The sequence below is a fragment of the Protopterus annectens genome, chromosome 7.part0 (genome assembly GCF_019279795.1).
Source record: "Protopterus annectens isolate FY-2018-M chromosome 7.part0, PAN1.0, whole genome shotgun sequence".
Lineage (NCBI taxonomy): Eukaryota > Metazoa > Chordata > Ceratodontiformes > Protopteridae > Protopterus > Protopterus annectens.
Window position 1 is genome coordinate 497,045,012 of NC_056739.1, and position 18,138 is coordinate 497,063,149.

An 18,138-nucleotide genomic window follows, 5' to 3' on the forward strand; every position below is an offset into this window, starting at 1 on the left:
AAAAGGCTTAGAATGAGTTACACCAAGCAGTAATAAATGCAATTGAGTACTTTTAAGATGATGCAAAAGTAAAATAAAGTAGGTAGAAACACAAGTACAGTAAAAGCAGATGAAAATTTTTTTTTTTTCTGAACAAGTGCTGAGATCAAAGAAACAGATTTGAGTGCTGAAACTAGAAAACTGGCTAGTTATAAGAAAAAAAAACTAAGCTAGAAGGCTTCCCTCCAACACAGAAGGGTTTGGGGGCTCAGAAGCCTACAAATAGTCTATACCACTTAACAGGAAAGGCAGGAAACGAGCTTAATTTTTTTTTTTCTGTTTCCCAGATGCTCTCTTTGTACACAGTAGGAGTGCCTGAAATCAGAATATGATCTCACTGCACTCAGTTGAGTGAGCAAATGAGATGGGCCCAGAAGGAGTATCCAAACACAAATTTACAAGAGGGGCGGGCAGTTTCAAAGTCACTAAGATTAACACCAACACAAAAACAGTGAGGGTGGGTGGGACTAACTGAAGAGCAGAGTCAAAACTTCCAGTTCAGTTAATATTCCTGCAACACAGTTAAAATCAATTTAAAAACTGTATTTTTTTGAAAAGAAAAAGTGCAGATAAAGGTACTTAATTTCTCTTATACGTCCAGTTGAATACAGCAAGTTCTTAGCCGGCCAAAGCTGAGTTTTTTAAGCAGAAAATATTTCACACTGTACCACTTAAATAGGCAAGGACAGGAAATCAAAGAATGTGGCTACCCCCACACCTGTAATTACTAGCAAATAACAAAATTCAGCAAACACTGACTAACTTCCAGTTCAGTTAATATTCCTGCAACACAGTTAAAATCAATTTAAATACTGTATTTTTTTGAAAAAAAAGTGCAGATAAAGGTACTTAAATTCTCTTATACGTCCAGTTGAATACAGCAAGTTCTTAGCCGGCCAAAGCTGAGGTTTTCTGGATCTGTCTATTCTAAATACTTTTCTGGTGACTCCCAAATTCAAGATGCTCACTCTTCAACAATTACTACCCATGCTGGGCAAGGATTCATGGTTGGTAACTTTGGATCTCAAGGAGGCTTATCTGCACATCCCAGTAAGGGAAAGTTGCAGGCACTTCCTTTGTTTTAGGGCTGGGGAGCAACACTTTCAATTCTCTGCACTGCCCTTTGGCTTATCTACTGCTCCCAGAGTTTTTACGAAGTGTCTGGCTCCAGCCATTGCATTTGTAGGCAGAGCAACATTCAAATTTATCCTTACCTGGACAGCTGTGTCGTTCAAGCAAACTCCCCAGAACTAGAAAAGGATTTGGACTTCGTCAAGAACATTCTGACCTCTTTGGGTTACACTCTCAACAAAAAAAAGAAGTCAGAGTTGGTTCCTACAAGGGAGATTGCTTTCCTGGGTCAGCCAGAATATAGCCACCCAGATGGTATTCCTCCGTCAAGAGAAGCAAGAAGATCTTTCTGCTTACTTCACGAACTTGGCAAGCATGACCCAGCTCTCTGCAAGGCAATTCCTGCAAGTACTGGGGTTCCTGGCTTCATGTATTTTGATGATCCCATATGCAAGGCTGCGTATGAGAAAACTTCAGTGGTACCTCAAGAATATTTGGTGTCAACACACAGGACTAAGACTTGATTCTTCCCCTAATTCCCTGTCTGCAAATGGATTTCCTCTGATTGGCGACTGCGTGTTCTCAGAACAAGGGTCTGCCTTTCTGCCCACCACCTGTCAGCCATACTCTCACCACAGATGCCTCAGATTTTGCATGGGGGGCTCATCTGGAAGGCAAGGGCATACAGGGGACTTGGAGCACCCAGCAGATTCATCTGCACATAAACTTAAAAGAATTGATGGCGGTGCAGCAGGCCTTGCTAGCTTTCAAGGACTTACTCTACTCTGGGACTCTGCTCATCAGAACAGACAATACCACAGTCATGGTACATCAAGCAGGGAGGGACACACTCTTACCCCTTGTGCAGACAAAGCATGAGATTATGGTCCATAGCAGCTTCCATGGGCATACATCTAATAGCCCAGTGTCTTCCAGGGAGGCTAAACTCCTTGGCGGATCATTTGAGCAGGCATCTTCTGGATCCTCAGGAGTGGTAGCTGAACAAGGTCATTTTCCATTGCATCACTCAGCATTGGGGCGCTCCACAAGTGGATATTTTCTCCTCTCACACCAGTCATCTCCTTCCAACCTTCTGCAACATGGAGTTTCACAACAAAGCTTGGAGGGTGGACGCCTTGTCCTTCCCATGGACACAACTCTCAATTTATGCATTCCCTCCTCTGCCTCTTCTTCCCAGAGTGCTGCTAAAGATCAGGGACGAATAACCAAAGACTATTCTTATAGCACCAGATTGGCCCAGGCAGCATTGGTATCTCCTTCTTCGCAGCCTTTCCTAGGCTCAGCCTTGGCATCTTCCCCAGGTACCAGATCTGTTGGTTCAGGAAGGGGGAAAGTTTCTTCATCCTCATCTTCAAACTGTGCATTTAACTGCCTGGATAATATTTTAAATCTTTCTCAACAGGTGGTTGAAGTCCTTCATGAGGCCAGGAGGACTAACACCAGAAAATCTTATGCAGATAAATGAAAGAGATTTTGCTCTTTGGTGCAGGCTAAAGGAGAAGACTTTTTTCATCCTTGTTTCCCTCAATCTTGATTACCCAGCAGGCTTGCTTAATGGTGGACTTTCCTTTTCCTCAATCAAAATTCATGCTTCAGCAATTTCTGCTCATTGTTCTTTTGAGCAACCCATTTTTTCTTACCCCTTGATGAAGAGTTCCTGAGGGGAGCTAGCAATCTTAGACCTCCCAGAAGAGCCCCTACTCCTGCTTAGGATCTTAATTTTGTCCTAGAAAAACTTTCTCTACCTCCCTTCGAACCAGCTGCCTCTGCAGATTTGAAGTTTCTCTCCTGGAAGACTGCTTTTCTTTTGGCTATTACTTCAGACAGAAGAATTTCGGAGCCGCAAGCCTTAATGGCAGTAGAACCTTACATTATTTTTCATTCAGGTTTCTCTGAGAACTAATCCTCCTTTTATGCCAAAGGTGGTTTCCAGTTTAACCCTTAACCAGTCTATTCACCTGCCTATCTTTTTCAACAATCCCCAGTATAAAGGGGAAAGGATTCTGCACTCTCTTGATGTGCATAGACAGCTGAGATTTTACTTGGACAGGACTAAATCCTTTTGAAAATCTGAACAGTTGTTGGTTAGCTTTGCTCCTGGGGCTCAGGGTAAAGCTATTTTCAAACAAGCCCATCTCCAAATGGATTGCTCATTGTATTCACTTTTGTTACCTACAACATGGGAAGGTTCTCCCTCGGGGTATTAGGACCCATTCTACTAGAGCAGCCTCTACCTCTGCAGCTTTTCTGAGAGGTGTGCCTACAAAGGACATTCTAGAGGCAGCTACTTGGTCTTCTGTCTATACTTTCACAAAGCATTACAGTCTACCCTTGTTTTCTAAATCCAGGGCTAGTTTTGACTCTGCAGTTTTGCAGGGCCTTATTACCAACCCTTAATCTGTGATCCTTCCTCCCCCTTTGTCTTTTCCCTGGGCTTTGGGAATCAACCCATATGTGAGGACTGCAACAGTGAATACACTCACATCTATGTTTATGGTAAGTGTACACAACTGTACTTTTCTGGTTGCTTGAGAGTTACTATTATAAGTAGGTCTGACTAATACTGTACCCTATTGTATTTGTTTGGTTTGATTTGTTCTTCGGTTGGCGAGAGAGGGAATTTATTCATATCTTACTTTTTAAAACTCTAAAAATGTAAGGTATGTTTCTGCAGGGGGGGGGGGGGGCAGAAGGAAAGTTTACTGTATGATTTTAAGCCATTTTTCATTTTCCTAAGATGTGAATTTTTATTTTGCAGTAAGCTTCCCTACTGATATTCAACTTAACTAGAGTAATAGAAGGGGGGGGGGGGTATTGTTATGGCAGCCATCAGAGGTGCTTTGAATTTTTGTCCTTTGAGGCCTAATGCCCTGCATCTTCATTCCTCCCTCAGTTCTGTAAGGGGTTAACTGTCACTTGGCCACATGTGTTGACTTCTTGAACATGGTAATTTTAGCCTCCACATCCTAGCGTAAGTTTTCACTGAACACCATTTGCTGATTGTTAGGTTATTTCTGGATTTGCCCAGCTGGTAATGTGGCAGTATCATCACATGTGGCATCAGTAAGAAAATTAATTTGTGGATACAAGTATATAAAGAAAACACCTGTCTGTGTGCACATCCATACCCTTGCAGTAATTCAGTTTGTGAGTTTTTTTTAATTTAATGTAGAGCAAAAACTTTTATAGTTTTTGCTGTTTCTTATGAAAGAGAGACAACTTGGTTTCACTTCATTGTATCGTACAATTTCTAATTTCTTTGTGGGATTATTTAAACTACTGCCTAAAAATATATTCTAAAAATGGTAAAATAGAAACGTCTTTTTTTTTCTTTCTTTCTCTCCTTTAGGGTGCTTGTTTAGGTGTGCTAGCGTTTTCATTTTTTTTTTTAATCTTTCTTTTGTAGGTCAGCAAGATGAGTCTCGTTGACCTAGCTGGAAGTGAAAGAGCAGACTCTTCTGGGGCCAAGGGTGTGAGGTTAAAGGTGAGTTTGTTCTTTCTTTACCCATGCATTAAAGGAAGAGGATATTGTCTTCCTTGTTGTGGTTGGAAATTAACCATGTTTCCACTGAGGTTGTTCTTTCACCAGGTTTATCAGGCATGGTTCTCCTCAGACTTGGTCTGACCCTTGCTTAAAGACTGTAAGAAAAGTGAGACTTCTGATGCAGCATCATATTGTTACTAAGGAGATTTTTGTTTTTTATATGCCCTACCTTCTCCATCCCTGTTTGCATGCAAAAGTTAGTGCCCAGGAAACGAAGTGTAGTGGGAGTGTTCTGGCATATTGTCCCACCTCCACTGTGACTCAGCTAGTCTTAACCCTCAGATTTCTGTATTTTTCAACACCTCTCTCTGCATGTTCCCAGTCTCCACCAGGGATCAACTGTATTGTGTGCCTAAGTACATGCTTCAGCCCATTCTTCCCTACCAGTGCCTCAGATTTCCAAGCTGCTTATCCAGCACACCTCACCTGGTCCAGAGTTTGTCCTGTGTGTCACAGTTTGTAAAATTCTTACCAAAAAGTTGGTGGGGCAACAGAATTGTCTGTCAGAGAGCATTTAAACCAGTACTGGTTTGTGCTATGACTAGGTTAAGGTGAGTAGTGCTTGAATGGCATTAAAAATAAGGTGAGATTTGAGACGGAGGAAAGACATTGCATAATGAAGTGGTTTTTTTTTGTGTATTTTGTTGCTTTACAACTTCCAGTGATATCCCTGTGTAAAGCTACCCACTTTCCCCAACTTAAGAATAGGAGCCTGTCAACAGTTTCCTGGAGCCATCATACTATAGAGTATTTTAATGCGGCTCTCTCCAGTCAGGCTTACATTCATTATATTGAGCAAGCAATCAAATCTTAATTTACTACTCACTATGGGACAAGAGAAAATCCAAAGCACTTATATCACAGCAGATTGAATGTCACTAGTTTTCCAAGGAGAAGAAACTCAAACTGTGAATAACTGTCTTCATTTTGTTATGGTTTCACTTTTAGACTTTGTCCCATGATTAAAGGGATCTTGTTTATTTTTTCCCAATTCATGCTTCATCCATTTCCCAATTCATGCTTCATCCACCAGGCTGTGTGTGTTGGACTGCCATTTTATCTCACATAATGTGCATGTTGGATGGGGGTGTGGGTTCGTGTGTATGAGCGAGTCCGGGCTATAAAAATGAAATATTTGATTTTGTGGCTTTTTTTCATACAAATCAGTTGTCATTAATGACAGTACCATATATTCATTCTATTACACACCATACCACGTTTTATCTTTTTTTTTCTTTTAATGTAGATAAGCAGTCTTAAGAATTGTGCAAAGATACCAGATCTTATTTTAATGATTCACCTTCAGCCTGTTTCAATATAGGGGTGTAGGACATAGTTTCTTTGAGGTTAAATTTTATGAATGTTTGGTGTTTTTTGCTGTTGTAGAAATGTGTTTTGTAATACTAATGTACTGTAAGTTTTAATGTGTTTAAACTCATGTTTTTCTGTGTTCTGATTGGATTGTTTGCTTTGTTTTTTTCCTACAGTCTGTTAGGTTTTCTTATCTTTTAGGGTTTTTGATAGTAAATTTCTATTCTGAGTTTAGTAGAGTGTATTTTGAGTTTGTGTTTCTATTTGTTAAGTAAATGAAGACAGACTGCCTGATTTATTATATTTTTGTTTAGGTGTTGGATTTAGTGTTCTGGGTTGTAGCGGAGTAGACATTTTTATGGGGTGGGGGGTATGTTTAGTTGTTTTTTTATTGTATTTTTCCATTATAGTCCATGGTGAGGTAGTTCATAGGTAGGTACTAGACTGTTGGCCCTAGGGCCTATACAAGTCCAGCCAAAAAGGTACCCTGGCTTTTGCCACCCAAAAAAAATATTTTCCTGTGTCACTGTTGAGCAGAGCCATAGAATTGATCCCCGGGGTGAATTTCCTATCTCCCATCCAATCATGAAGATTTTTCTTAGAGTGCTAATGAGGAGCTTTGTTTGATATAGATAGGTAGTTTATTCCAGAGTATGGGAAGTCTCTGGGACAGGAATTTATCCCTTCGTCATGTTCTGTTTATTGTGGTAACAAGGTTAAGTCCCTAGAGCGTGTAGCTCTGATGGATTGGGACTTTAAGTGGAGCATGTCCAACAGCTCTGGGTTTGACATAGCTTTGTATGTTAGGCAGAGATCACCTCTGAGTAGGCGATATGCGACGGAGTAAAGCTGGAGTTTTTTTGAGACGGTCTGCATAGGGCATCTGTTTGAGGCCGGTAATCCTCTTTGTGAGGTATTTTTGTGGCCTTTCCAGTTGTTGTAGATGTCTTGTGAGGTACATACCAAAAGGGGCGTTGTACTCTATAATGGGTCTAATGAGTGATGAGTAGAGGGGAACAATGACCTCTTTTTTTCTGAATGAGAAACCTTTTGTGATGAGGTGTGCCACATAGAAGGATTTCCTGACTACTGTGGTGATGTGATTATCAAAGGAGAGAGACTACTGTCCACCTATGTCCCAAGGTCTCTTATCACACTTTCGGTGTTAAGTATACTACCGCCTTTGTTGTCGTTCATGGGTACAGAGTTTTTACCAAAGGGTATGACAATGCATTTTTTGGCATTGAGCTTGAGGCCATGGCTTTGACACCAGACATCTGTCTCAGTGAGGCCCTTTTGTAGGATGTCCACATCGTTAGGAGTTTCGATTATGGCTCCTAGTTTGCAGTCTTCTGTGAACTTCGGTAGACAAAGACCTTCTGTGTTAGCCTGTACTTCAGAGACGTAGATACCAAACAGGAGAGGACCCAGGACTGAACCCTGTGGTACTCCACTTGTCACTGGTCTGAAGTCGGATTTCAAGTCTGCTACTTTCACAGTTTGGGTTCTGTCAGTGAGCCAGTTGGCAACCCATCTTGTGACATAGGGAGTTATACATAGTTTAGTGAGTTTATCTATAATTCCAGAGTGGGGGATGGTGTCAAAAGCCTTGGCAAGATATAGATAGGCTGTGTGAACCACCTTACCCTCGTCTACGGCTTTGGTGACTGCTTCAAAAAAGTCTGTCAGGTTTAGGAGACATGATCTGCCTTTTACAAACCCGAACTGGGTGGGGTCCAGAGTTTGGAGATTACCAATGTCTTTGTTTATAAGTTCCATGATGATACATTCCATAGCCTTGCAGACCAGGCTCATCATGCTAATGGGGCAGTAGTTCCCGGGGTCCGTGGTGGCTCCCCCCTTGTGGAGTGGGATAACCGTCGCTGTTCGCCATTCAGCGGGCACAAAGCCTGAGGTGAGGTTATGATTGAACATGGTACTTAGGTGCCAGTTCGTTTTGTAGTTCATGTAGAATGCAGCCTGGGATGTTGTCTGGTCCCATGGATGCTGTGTTCTTGGCTTTGGAGAGTGTGGTTTTTACCTGTGCAGCCGTGATTACACCCCAGCACTACCAGGCTATAATTCATGCCACACCTTTCAGCCCCTAAACCTGGACCGAAGCACTAAAGGTGGTCGTGTCTCCATATTCATAAAGGATATGCACACCTCCAGACTAGTAGTCCGACATAGCGTATCGGAGATGCTTCAGGTACAATTAACACTGGGTAAAACTGCAGTCCAGGTTGTAGCCTGCTACAGATCCGCCACCATGTCCCAAGATTCACACTCCACATTCCTAAACACACTGGAAAATATCAGGGTACAACCCAATACCCTTATACTGGGAGATTTTAACTACTACTCCATTAACTGGCAAAATTACTAGTGTACCAACACACTTGCTCAACGCTTTCTGGAATTCATTAATTCCAGTGTCCTGGACCAGCTCACTCATACCCCCACCAGGGGTAGAAACATCCTTGACTTGGTCATTACTAATATGGGTGACCGTTGCTCTACACCAGTAATCAACTTCTCCCTGGTCAGATCTGACCACAAGCTAATCACCAGGGATATCCACATCACACCCTCACCCCACCCAAAAGAAAACTACCATAAAAAACTTCTCCAAAGCCAATTTTGGGCTTCTAAAAACAGAGGTGGCTAACTTCCTGACACCCATGCAAATGGAAAATAGGTGCATGATTGCTGAATCATACACCAATGCACTGTATGAGCACATACACAAGTGCATGGAACGAGCCATACCAACCAGAACCAAGACACTCTTCTCCAAAAAAAGGAAGCCAATTTAGTGGTCCCCCACCATAAACAAACTCTACAACAGAAGGAAAAAAACTGTTACAGAAAAGGGTGAAGTCCCAAGACTGGAAAAACTCCTTTGTTAGCCTCAGCAAAAAACTGAGATCCATCGTCAAATCCTCTAAAGTTAGCTATGCAAATAAAATTGCTGCAGATTCTAAAGACAACCACAAGGCATTCTGTAGTTGTCAAGAATCTACATGGCAATACTCAGATCTGCTCTGAGTTACAGCACAATGGCAGTACATATACAGAACCAACTGATATTGCCAACATATTGGCTGACAGGTTCAGTGCAAACTTTACCCCCTTTTCACCCCCTAAAGGGCCTATCACAATACCTGAGGAATGCCAAGTCCCTATTGTTACAGCTACACAGGAAAAAAATCCACTGTCCAAAGCCAAGAGTACAGCTTCCATGGGACCTGATAATATCCCTGGCTGTGTTCTACATGAAATACAAAGTGAACTAGCACCACACCTGAGTACCCTGTTCAATCACAGCCTCATTTCAGGCTTTGTTCTTACCGAGTGGTGTACTGCTACGGTCATCCCACTCCAGAAAAGGGGAGCGACTACAAACCCTGGGAGCTACCACCCCATTAGCCTGACGAGTCTGATATGTAAGGCTATGGAGCGCATAATCATGGACCATATAAATAAGGACATAGGGAATCTCCAAACTCTGGACCCCCACATAGTATGGGTTTGTGAAAGGTAGATCATGCCTGCTCAACCTGATAGACTTCGAGTCTATCACCAGAGCTGTGCATGAGGGCAAGGTAGTTCACACAGCCTACCTAGATCTTGCCAAGGCCTTCAACACCATCCCTCACTCGGGAATCCTAGATAGACTCACTAAACTAGGTATAAAACCACTGTGTAATAAGATGGATTGCCAACTGGCTTACTGATAGAACCCACACTGTGAAAGTAGCGGGCTCCAAGTCTGACTACCGACCAGTTACAAGTGGTGTCCAACAGGGATCGGTCCTAGGTCCTCTCCTGTTTGGCATCTACTTCTCTGAAGTTCAAGCCAACACAAAGGGACTCTGGCTGACCAAGTTCGCAGATGATTGCAAACTGGGAGCCATTATTGATTCTCCAACTGATGTAGACATTATACAAAAAGGCCTCACTGACACCAATGACTGGTGCCTGGACCATGGCCTTAAGTTCAATGCCATAAAGTGCATTGTCATTCCCTTTGGGAAAAGTTTGGCGCCCATGAGCTACCACATAGACGGTAGTCTGCTAAACACCGAAGGTGTGATAAGAGACTCTGGGACACAGGTTAACAGCAACCTCTCCTTTAATAACCACATTGCCACTGTAGTCAGAAAGTCCTTCTGTGTGGCACATCTCATTACAAAAGGTTTCTCATCCAGGAAGAAAGAGGTTATAATCCCTCTCTGTTTGTCCCTCATTAGACCTATTATATAGAATAAAATGCCCCATTTGGTATGTACTTCACTAGACACCTACAACAACTGGAAAGACCACAAAAATACCTCACTAAGAAGATCTTAGGCCTTAGATACATGCCCTATACGGACAGACTTAAAAAAACTCCAGCTATACTCTGTCTCTTATTGCCTGCTTAGGTGCGATCTCTGCTTAACCTACAAAGCCATGTCTGACCCAGAGCTGCTAGATATGCTACACCTAAAGAAATCCCAATCCCTCCAGGCCAAGGGACCATGTTAAGTTGTCTATCTCGCCTTCATTCTTGCTGGATGGGTTCGGAGCCGACCTCGGCTCCGACTCGGCCACTCTAAAAGCTCGAGAGTTGGTTCCACCGGCTCGAGGCTCCCCTTATATCCCACAATGCTAGGCGAGAGTTACCTCAGATCTCGTTTGCCGCTACAGCTTCGAGGTTGGTTGCTTCTACCGGTTCCTGGTGAGTGTTAGCTTTTTATACAAAAGTTACTCTTTTTCCCTTTAACTTTAATTCTTCCTAAATTAGTGTAGGATATAGATCTTTATCCCGACCCTATTTTTCCCGTTTTCTTATTAAAAGAACCGTTGGTTCTTCCCTTGGGCCTTTGGCCTTCCCTTCCCTAGGGTGTGTTTGTGTAGTTACTTTAACTTTTTGTGCTTAATTATTAGTATTTTACTAAAATTGTTATTATTTTTAGTATTAATAATTTTTCTGACAGGGTATAACTGTGTGTTTGGGTGTGTGTTAGTGTACACCTGTCAGTTAGGAAAATGTCAAAGGAAGCAAAGGTCTCTGGATTCAAGAAGTGTGATGCGTGCTGTCAGAAAATGTCTCTGACAGACGCTCACACTTCTTGTGTCTATTGTCTGGGGCCTTTGCACCTGCAGGACTCCTGTGCTGTGTGCCATGGCTTCAGCCCCAGGGTCCTGCAGGAGAGAAAAACAAGTTGATTCTGAGAGGCTTGTTAAAACCAGAGGATTCCCTGTCAGTTTCAACAGGGAAGCCCTCTAAGGCATCGAGGTCTTCGGCTCCGGCTTCTGAGCCGAGACCTCAGGTTGTTCAACCTTTGCCTTTATCGGCTCCGGCTGGAGCCGATAAGACTCAGTCCACAGTTTCTGTGGCTTCCTCGCTCGGCGGAGCCGAGGTTATCGAGTACCCGTGTCGGCTCCGACAAGATCTTGAGCCGACAACCAGAAAGAGGTCTAGGTCACCTTCTCTTGGCTCCGTTCATTCGGCTCCAGGATCTCCCCTGCTGTCTGAACGGAGCCAAAGGTCTCATTCCTCTAGGTCATCGAGGCTTTCCGATCATGACCTTCAGAGGGTGGTGAGTCGACTACTTAAGTCCGAGGCACTAGCCCAGATGCTTCAGAGCCCGACTCATCAGTCGGTGCCTGCCCGGTCCATCAACTCTTTCCTCCTTCGACTCTTTTGAGTTCGAGCCGGTCGTGTCGGAACCGAGACTGTGGTCACCGGAGCCGAGACAATTGTCTTCGGCTCCGTCGCCGGCTCCGTTTTCTTCCGTGGAGGAATCTCGGCGCCGGACCTCCTCGTCGGCTCGAGGGGTGAGTGGCATCGGACCCTTGTCCGACCCCCTCTCCCTCTCGGTGCTTCGGCGCTGGTGAGTTCGGCTCCGACATCGGCCTCGAGCCATCACTGTCGGTGCCGAGGGGTCCTTAGCTCCTCGGAGCGGGGACCTCTGGCTCTGCCTGACAGGGGTGCATTCGAGGTCATGCGGAGTGTGTTAGAGCCTGGCTCTACTCCACAGTCGGCTCCGTCAGCCCCTCCCTCTATGCTGCCTCAGGGTAAGTCGACTCACTCCCTCATCCCGGACCGCAGAGAGCCAGCTCCTCAGGAGCCCCTTTGGGATTTCATCCTCTTCGAGGCCTCTCCTGATTTGGCAGAAGAGCCCCTCGGAAGAGGAAGTGCAAGAGGAAGCACATTGACTCACCTGAGTCTATCACGTTGGACTCAGATCTGGATGATTCTGGGGGTTCCCCTCGTTCCCCTTTTGAAGATGTCTCATTTGCAGACATTCTGCAGATCCTTAAACAAAGGGGAAATTGGCCCGCCCTCAACCCTTCGGAGGACGAATCTGTGTATCTTGAGGCGTTTGGCTCTCGTCCTTCCACCTCCTGGGTGTCCCCCCCCCTTGACCCCCTCATGCAGGTGGTTGCTAAGAAGGCATGGACGGCTCCTGATTCAGTGGACCCCACTCCCAGGAGACCCTCCAAATTCATCACAGCTCCATCAGACAAGCAATTTTTATCAAAAGGAGTTTCTGTGGATGCTATGGTGGTAGCTGCCGCCACAAAGAAGGAACTGGCTGATCCTTCAGTGCCTGTCCATCCACCTAACAAGGAATCTAGGTCCATGGATAGGTACGGGAAGCGGATGTTCTCCTCAGCGACATTTACCATGCGTTCGCTGAATTACCTGTGCCATTTCACTCGTCTTCAAAGGGACTTGATCAAGGAAGCGAGTGAAATGTTGAAGGACCCTACAGCTGCGGGTTTCCAAGAGAAAATGAACACGCAGCTGGCTATCCTAATTCCATTTCCAACTCCTCCATGCGCCTCCTCTCTTATGCGGCCGATGGAGCGAGCAGAGCCGCAGGAACAGGGGTAGCCTTACGTAGGCACGCCTGGATGCGGCTATGCAACTTTGGAACCTTTCAAGACGTCTTTCACGAACTCCCCTTTTGATGGATCATCTCTTTTGGTCCTCAAGTGAAAGAAACCCTGACTAGGTGCGAGACTGATGGCAAGACCCTTTCTGCCGCCGGAGTCCGTTTTCGACTCCTTCTAGGCCTTACCCCAAAGGCCAGAAGGGTGGAAAGATGTGGTTCGTAAACAATCTCAAGGGACTTCGCCTGACGACAGAGTCGTTTTCCTACCAGAGGCAGAGGTGGGAATAACAATGGTAGACGCCGCCCTAGGGGCAGGGGGGGTCCGCAGAACCAGGGCAATCGGGAAGCCTTTCCTGACAAGCCCTTTCAGCATCCCTGAGGTGTTGCCCGGCTGCCCCTCTTCGGAGGCAGTTGGGCGACGATTGTCACTGTACCCAGAAGCCTGGCTCTCCCTGACTCAAGACAAATGGGTACAGTCCATCATTTCGAAGGCTATTCTATTCCCTTTCTTCGCTTTTCCAAATCAGTCAAAAATCCCTTCCAGATGTTCGACCGCTCAAAGGGATATAGCAGCTTTGGAAATTTCAAAACTGCTTGCAAAAGAGCAATTCAGCCAGTGTCAGCAGACCAACAAGGATCCGGAATCTACTCAAGGTTCTTTTTAGTTCCAAAGAAAACAGGGGACTGGAGACCAATTTTGGATCTCAGTATCTTGAACAGATCAGTCAAGAAAACAAGATTTCGGATGGTCACGCTGCAATCCATTCTTCCCCTATTGGGAAAAGGAAACTGGATGTGCTCTATAGACCTTCAGGATGCGTACTATCACATAAAAATGAACAGACGCTCCAGAAGATTCCTCCGCTTCAGGCTGGGAACCAGTCATTTTCAATTCAGGGCCCTGCCCTTTGGTCTCACCACTGCCCCCCCGGGTGTTTACCAAATGCATGGCAGTGGTAGCTTCTCACCTGAGACGACAAGGATTCCAGGTGTTTCCATATTTGGACGACTGGCTTCTCACAGCTCCCACCAAGCATCTCCTTCTGGTGGCCAGAGATTATACTTTTCGCGTTTGTCAAAAACTGGGTATTTCAATAAATTGCGAAAAGTCTGTTTTGTCGCCTTGTTGTACTATTACCTACATAGGCGCAAATTTAGATACTATAAACATGTCTGCAACGCTAACGAACCAAAGGATATCAGACATTCACAAATTGGTGTCACTTCTTCTCAACAACAACAGAGCCAAAGCCAGGTTAGTTCTAAAGGTGTTGGGAATCATGGCAGCGGCCATACCTCTCCTCCCATTGGCCAGATACCACATGCGGATCCTTCAGTGGATGCTTTTTTCTCAATGGTCATACCAGGAACTTCCAATGTCTCACACCATTATGATCACGCAAGCGTGCAAAAAGCATCTCATGTGGTGGATGTCTTCCCCCCAGCTCCTGTCGGGAAGAACATTTGTTCCACCTCCTCCGGTTGCTACTCTGACAACGGATGCCTCCCTGATCGGGTGGGGGCATTATCAGGGCAGGACATTCCAGGGCACGTGGCAACCAAGCGAATGCCACTTGCACATAAATGTTCTGGAGATGAGAGCAGTGCTTTTAGCGTTGCAAGCCCTTCAAGACTCTCTTCCCTTGGGAACGATTGCAATCCAGACAGACAATATGTCTGTAGTGTGGTACATCAACAAACAAGGCGGAACCAGATCATACCCCTGTGTCGAGAAGCACTCAGACTGTGGCAATGGGCGATTTCTTCTCAGCGTTTTCTGATAGCAACGCACATCCCGGAAGTCCAATCACATTGCGGACAAGTTGAGCAGAGCTATACTCATGCCTCACGAGTGGTCTCTGAAAGACTCTGTAGTGAGAGAGATATTTCTCAAGTGGGGTCAGCCTTGCTGCGATCTTTTTGCTACTCCCCAAAACAGCAAGTGCAGAGAATACTTCACTCTATTCCCTTTACCAGGCCAACCCAGCAGAGACGCTCTAGTCCAAGTTTGGCCCCGGGGACTTCTGTATGCATTTCCTCCTTTCCCTCTGATCTCTCAAGTAATACAGAAAGCTATCGCTCAGAAGGCCTCATTGATCCTCATTGCTCCTTACTGGCCTCGACAAGTGTGGTTCCCCTTTCTACATCGTTTCTCTTGAGCGACCGTGGCATCTGGACCTAGTTCCAGATCTTTTGACCCACCAGTCGGGTCAGTTTCATCGCTCCCTCCCCTCTCTGAACCTCACTGCTTGGTTCCTCCAGTTCCAACCGTAGCCAGGCTTCCTCAATTATCTCACTCGGTTAGAGATATATTGATAGCTTCCCATAAATCTTCCACTCGAAAGATTTATTTGAGTAAGTGGAATCGCTTCTCATATTGGGCACAAGGAAAGGACATAGATCCTTTCACCGCTTCCATCCAACTAGTCCTTGATTTTCTAGCGGAACTTTTCCATGCAGGTTCATCTCCATCTACTCTTAAGGTTCAATTGGCAGCTATTTCTAATTTTCATGTGGGCATTTCTGAATCTGCCCTAATGTCCCACAAACTTTGCAAAGCCTTTTTGAAAGGAGTTTTTCTTCTCAGACCTCCTATAAGAAATCCTCCTTCTCCTTGGGACCTAAATTTAGTTCTTGCTTCTTTGATTCTTTCCCCTTTCGAACCTGCAGCTTCATGTTCCTTGAAATTATTATCATGGAAAACTCTCTTTCTGGTGGCTATCACATCAGCTAGAAGAATTTCAGAACTTCAAGCACTCAGTTGTCGTTCTCCTTATCTTTTGTTCCATAAGGACAGAGTTTCCTTACGAACTAACCCGTCCTTTTTGCCTAAGGTGGTTTCAACATCAAATCTAAACCAAAGCATTGACCTCCCTGTCTTTTTCCCAGAGTATTCAAATAGGTCTGAACAAAAATTACACTGCCTGGATGTTCATCGTCAATTAAGGTACTACTTGGACAGGACGAAACAATTCAGAAAATCTGATCAGCTGTTTGTCTCCTATGCGGAAAGCAGAAAAGGACTTCCAGTTTCAAAGGTATCATTATCCAGATGGCTAACGTCTCTGATTACCCTTGTTTATGAGATTAGACACCAAAACTGCCTAATAAACCTAAAGCCCATTCCACCAGAGCTTTGGCTACTTCTTTAGCCTTCCAAGACAGACTGCCTATTGACACCATTTGTGCAGCGGCTGCTTGGGCTACTCCTCACACTTTTATTTCCCATTATAAGTTGGATTTAGCTTCTAGGCATAGAGCTAATTTTGGTTCCACTGTTCTCAGGAGTCTGTTCCGTTAGGCCACCCAGGACAAGGTGCTAGGGACGCGGTCCCATCCAGCAAGAATGAAGGCGAGATAGACAACTTAACATATAGAAGTTATGTTCTTACCATAACGTTCCATGTTAGTTGTCTTCTTCTCGCCTTCTTCTTGCCCCACCCTCCTTCCCCTGGCCTGGACAGACCTAGAGGAGTTGTGATCGTGACCTCTCTTTCTACCACCTCTTTCTTAGTCATATGCTATTGTGCATATTTCTTATTTCAGGATGTAGGTCACCCTTTTCTTCCTGCTGTTAGAGGTGGATTCTATTTACAGTTATACTGTTATTGATATAAGCTGGGTTAGCTTACAAACGAGATCTGAGGTAACTCTCGCCTAGCATTGTGGGATATAAGGGGAGCCTCGAGCCGGTGGAACCAACTCTCGAGCTTTTAGAGTGGCCGAGTCGGAGCCGAGGTCGGCTCCGAACCCATCCAGCAAGAAGAAGGCGAGAAGAAGACAACTAACATTGAACGTTATGGTAAGAACATAACTTCTATTTAACCTCATTACCTCAGTAAACAGAACATATTGGAAGGGACAGGTTCCTAACCCAGAGACTTCCCTTACTCCGGAACAAACTTCCCATTCACGTCAAGCAGAGCACTTCAATGGCCCTCTTTAAAAGAAATTTTGACGAGTGGGTGGGCAATAGGAAGTTCACCCAGGGGATCACTTCAATCTCTTTAGTGGCCTTGCTTGGCAGGGGCACTTTGGGTGGCATGATGCCAGGGCATCTTCATGGGCTAGGCTTATATAGGCCCCTAGGGCCGTTAGCCTTGTACACACCTATGAACCTATGATGCAATTAAGCTATAACTATTTAATAGTTGCACATAGTTGATGCATGTTATTACTGCCTCCACTAAGAATTAAAAATAAATAAATGTATACTCACTGTGATGTGCCCTTTTTACCCTGGGCAGTAACCAAGGAGCCTCAATCATAACCACCGTCTCCGGTAAGGGAGTGTCACTAAAAGCAGGGATAGAAATGCACAGTTTCCCCTAGGAGTACACCAGGAACAGGCTGCAAACCTGGGACTGGACTGTATGCTTCACTTCCGGTCCCCACATAAGTCTCCACACTAACCACTGCAGAGCACTGTATCCCAGTTTAGGTGTCTGACATACTCTGTGTCTGATATTCACCTACTGTGTTCCTTTGCCCAAGTTAGAAGGTAACGACTACCACCAGTCAGATATCACAGTACACTTCAAAAGGGGTGTTCCGTTATATTGGGTAAACTAGACATTGATACAACTGGTAGCATATAACCCAAGCAGTAAGGCTTTTTGGAGTGGCCCTGGTGTTATTTACAGTAAGCATAAAGACAGTCAGGTTATTAAAAGTGTTCACTAAATAACCAGCCACAATAAGAGGTAGTAAAATATTTAATAATAAATGAATTTAAAACATGTACATAATGAATAACTGATTCCAATAAACAACAGGATTTCACACTCAGGAAATATGAAAACAATGCAGGATAGATTTCACACTGATTTTAGAAAACCTCTAACTATCAGTAGTTCCCTGACTGTCTGAAGATTAGCTGTCTGACACGGAATACTTTTATAGCAGATTTTTAAAAGTAACAGGAAGCTGCTATGTGAATTATACTTTCCTATATCAGACTTTGTAAAGTAAACAAACAGCTGTTGTGAAAATTCATTTCTGTCAGCTCTGGCACACAATGACATCAAATCTAGGTCAGCTGACTCTGGCACAACATACATTCAGAATTCTCTTTGCAAAGAACATGTACATTTGGTTAGCCAGAAAAACACTGTTTGACATTCAAACATCTTGTGTAAATCAGAGTGATAAAGACAAACTTATTTGCAAAATCATAGCTAGTCATGCTGGCATATGTAACACAGGGTAATTTAGTTACTTAGAAAACTTCAGTCTTGCAAGCACAGGTAACAATATCTAATA

The 18,138-nt window shown here is 44.4% G+C and overlaps 1 protein-coding gene across 1 annotated transcript in view; it reads left to right on the forward strand.

Annotated features, from left to right (window-relative positions):
- KIF1C (kinesin family member 1C) overlaps positions 1–18,138 on the forward strand; it is a gene marked incomplete in the record, with an annotated part of 1,373,479 nt that overhangs the window by 840,494 nt on the left and 514,847 nt on the right. Inside the window, 1 exon segment of the mRNA XM_044077100.1 lies at positions 4,538–4,615. Coding sequence (XP_043933035.1) covers positions 4,538–4,615 — 78 coding nt within the window.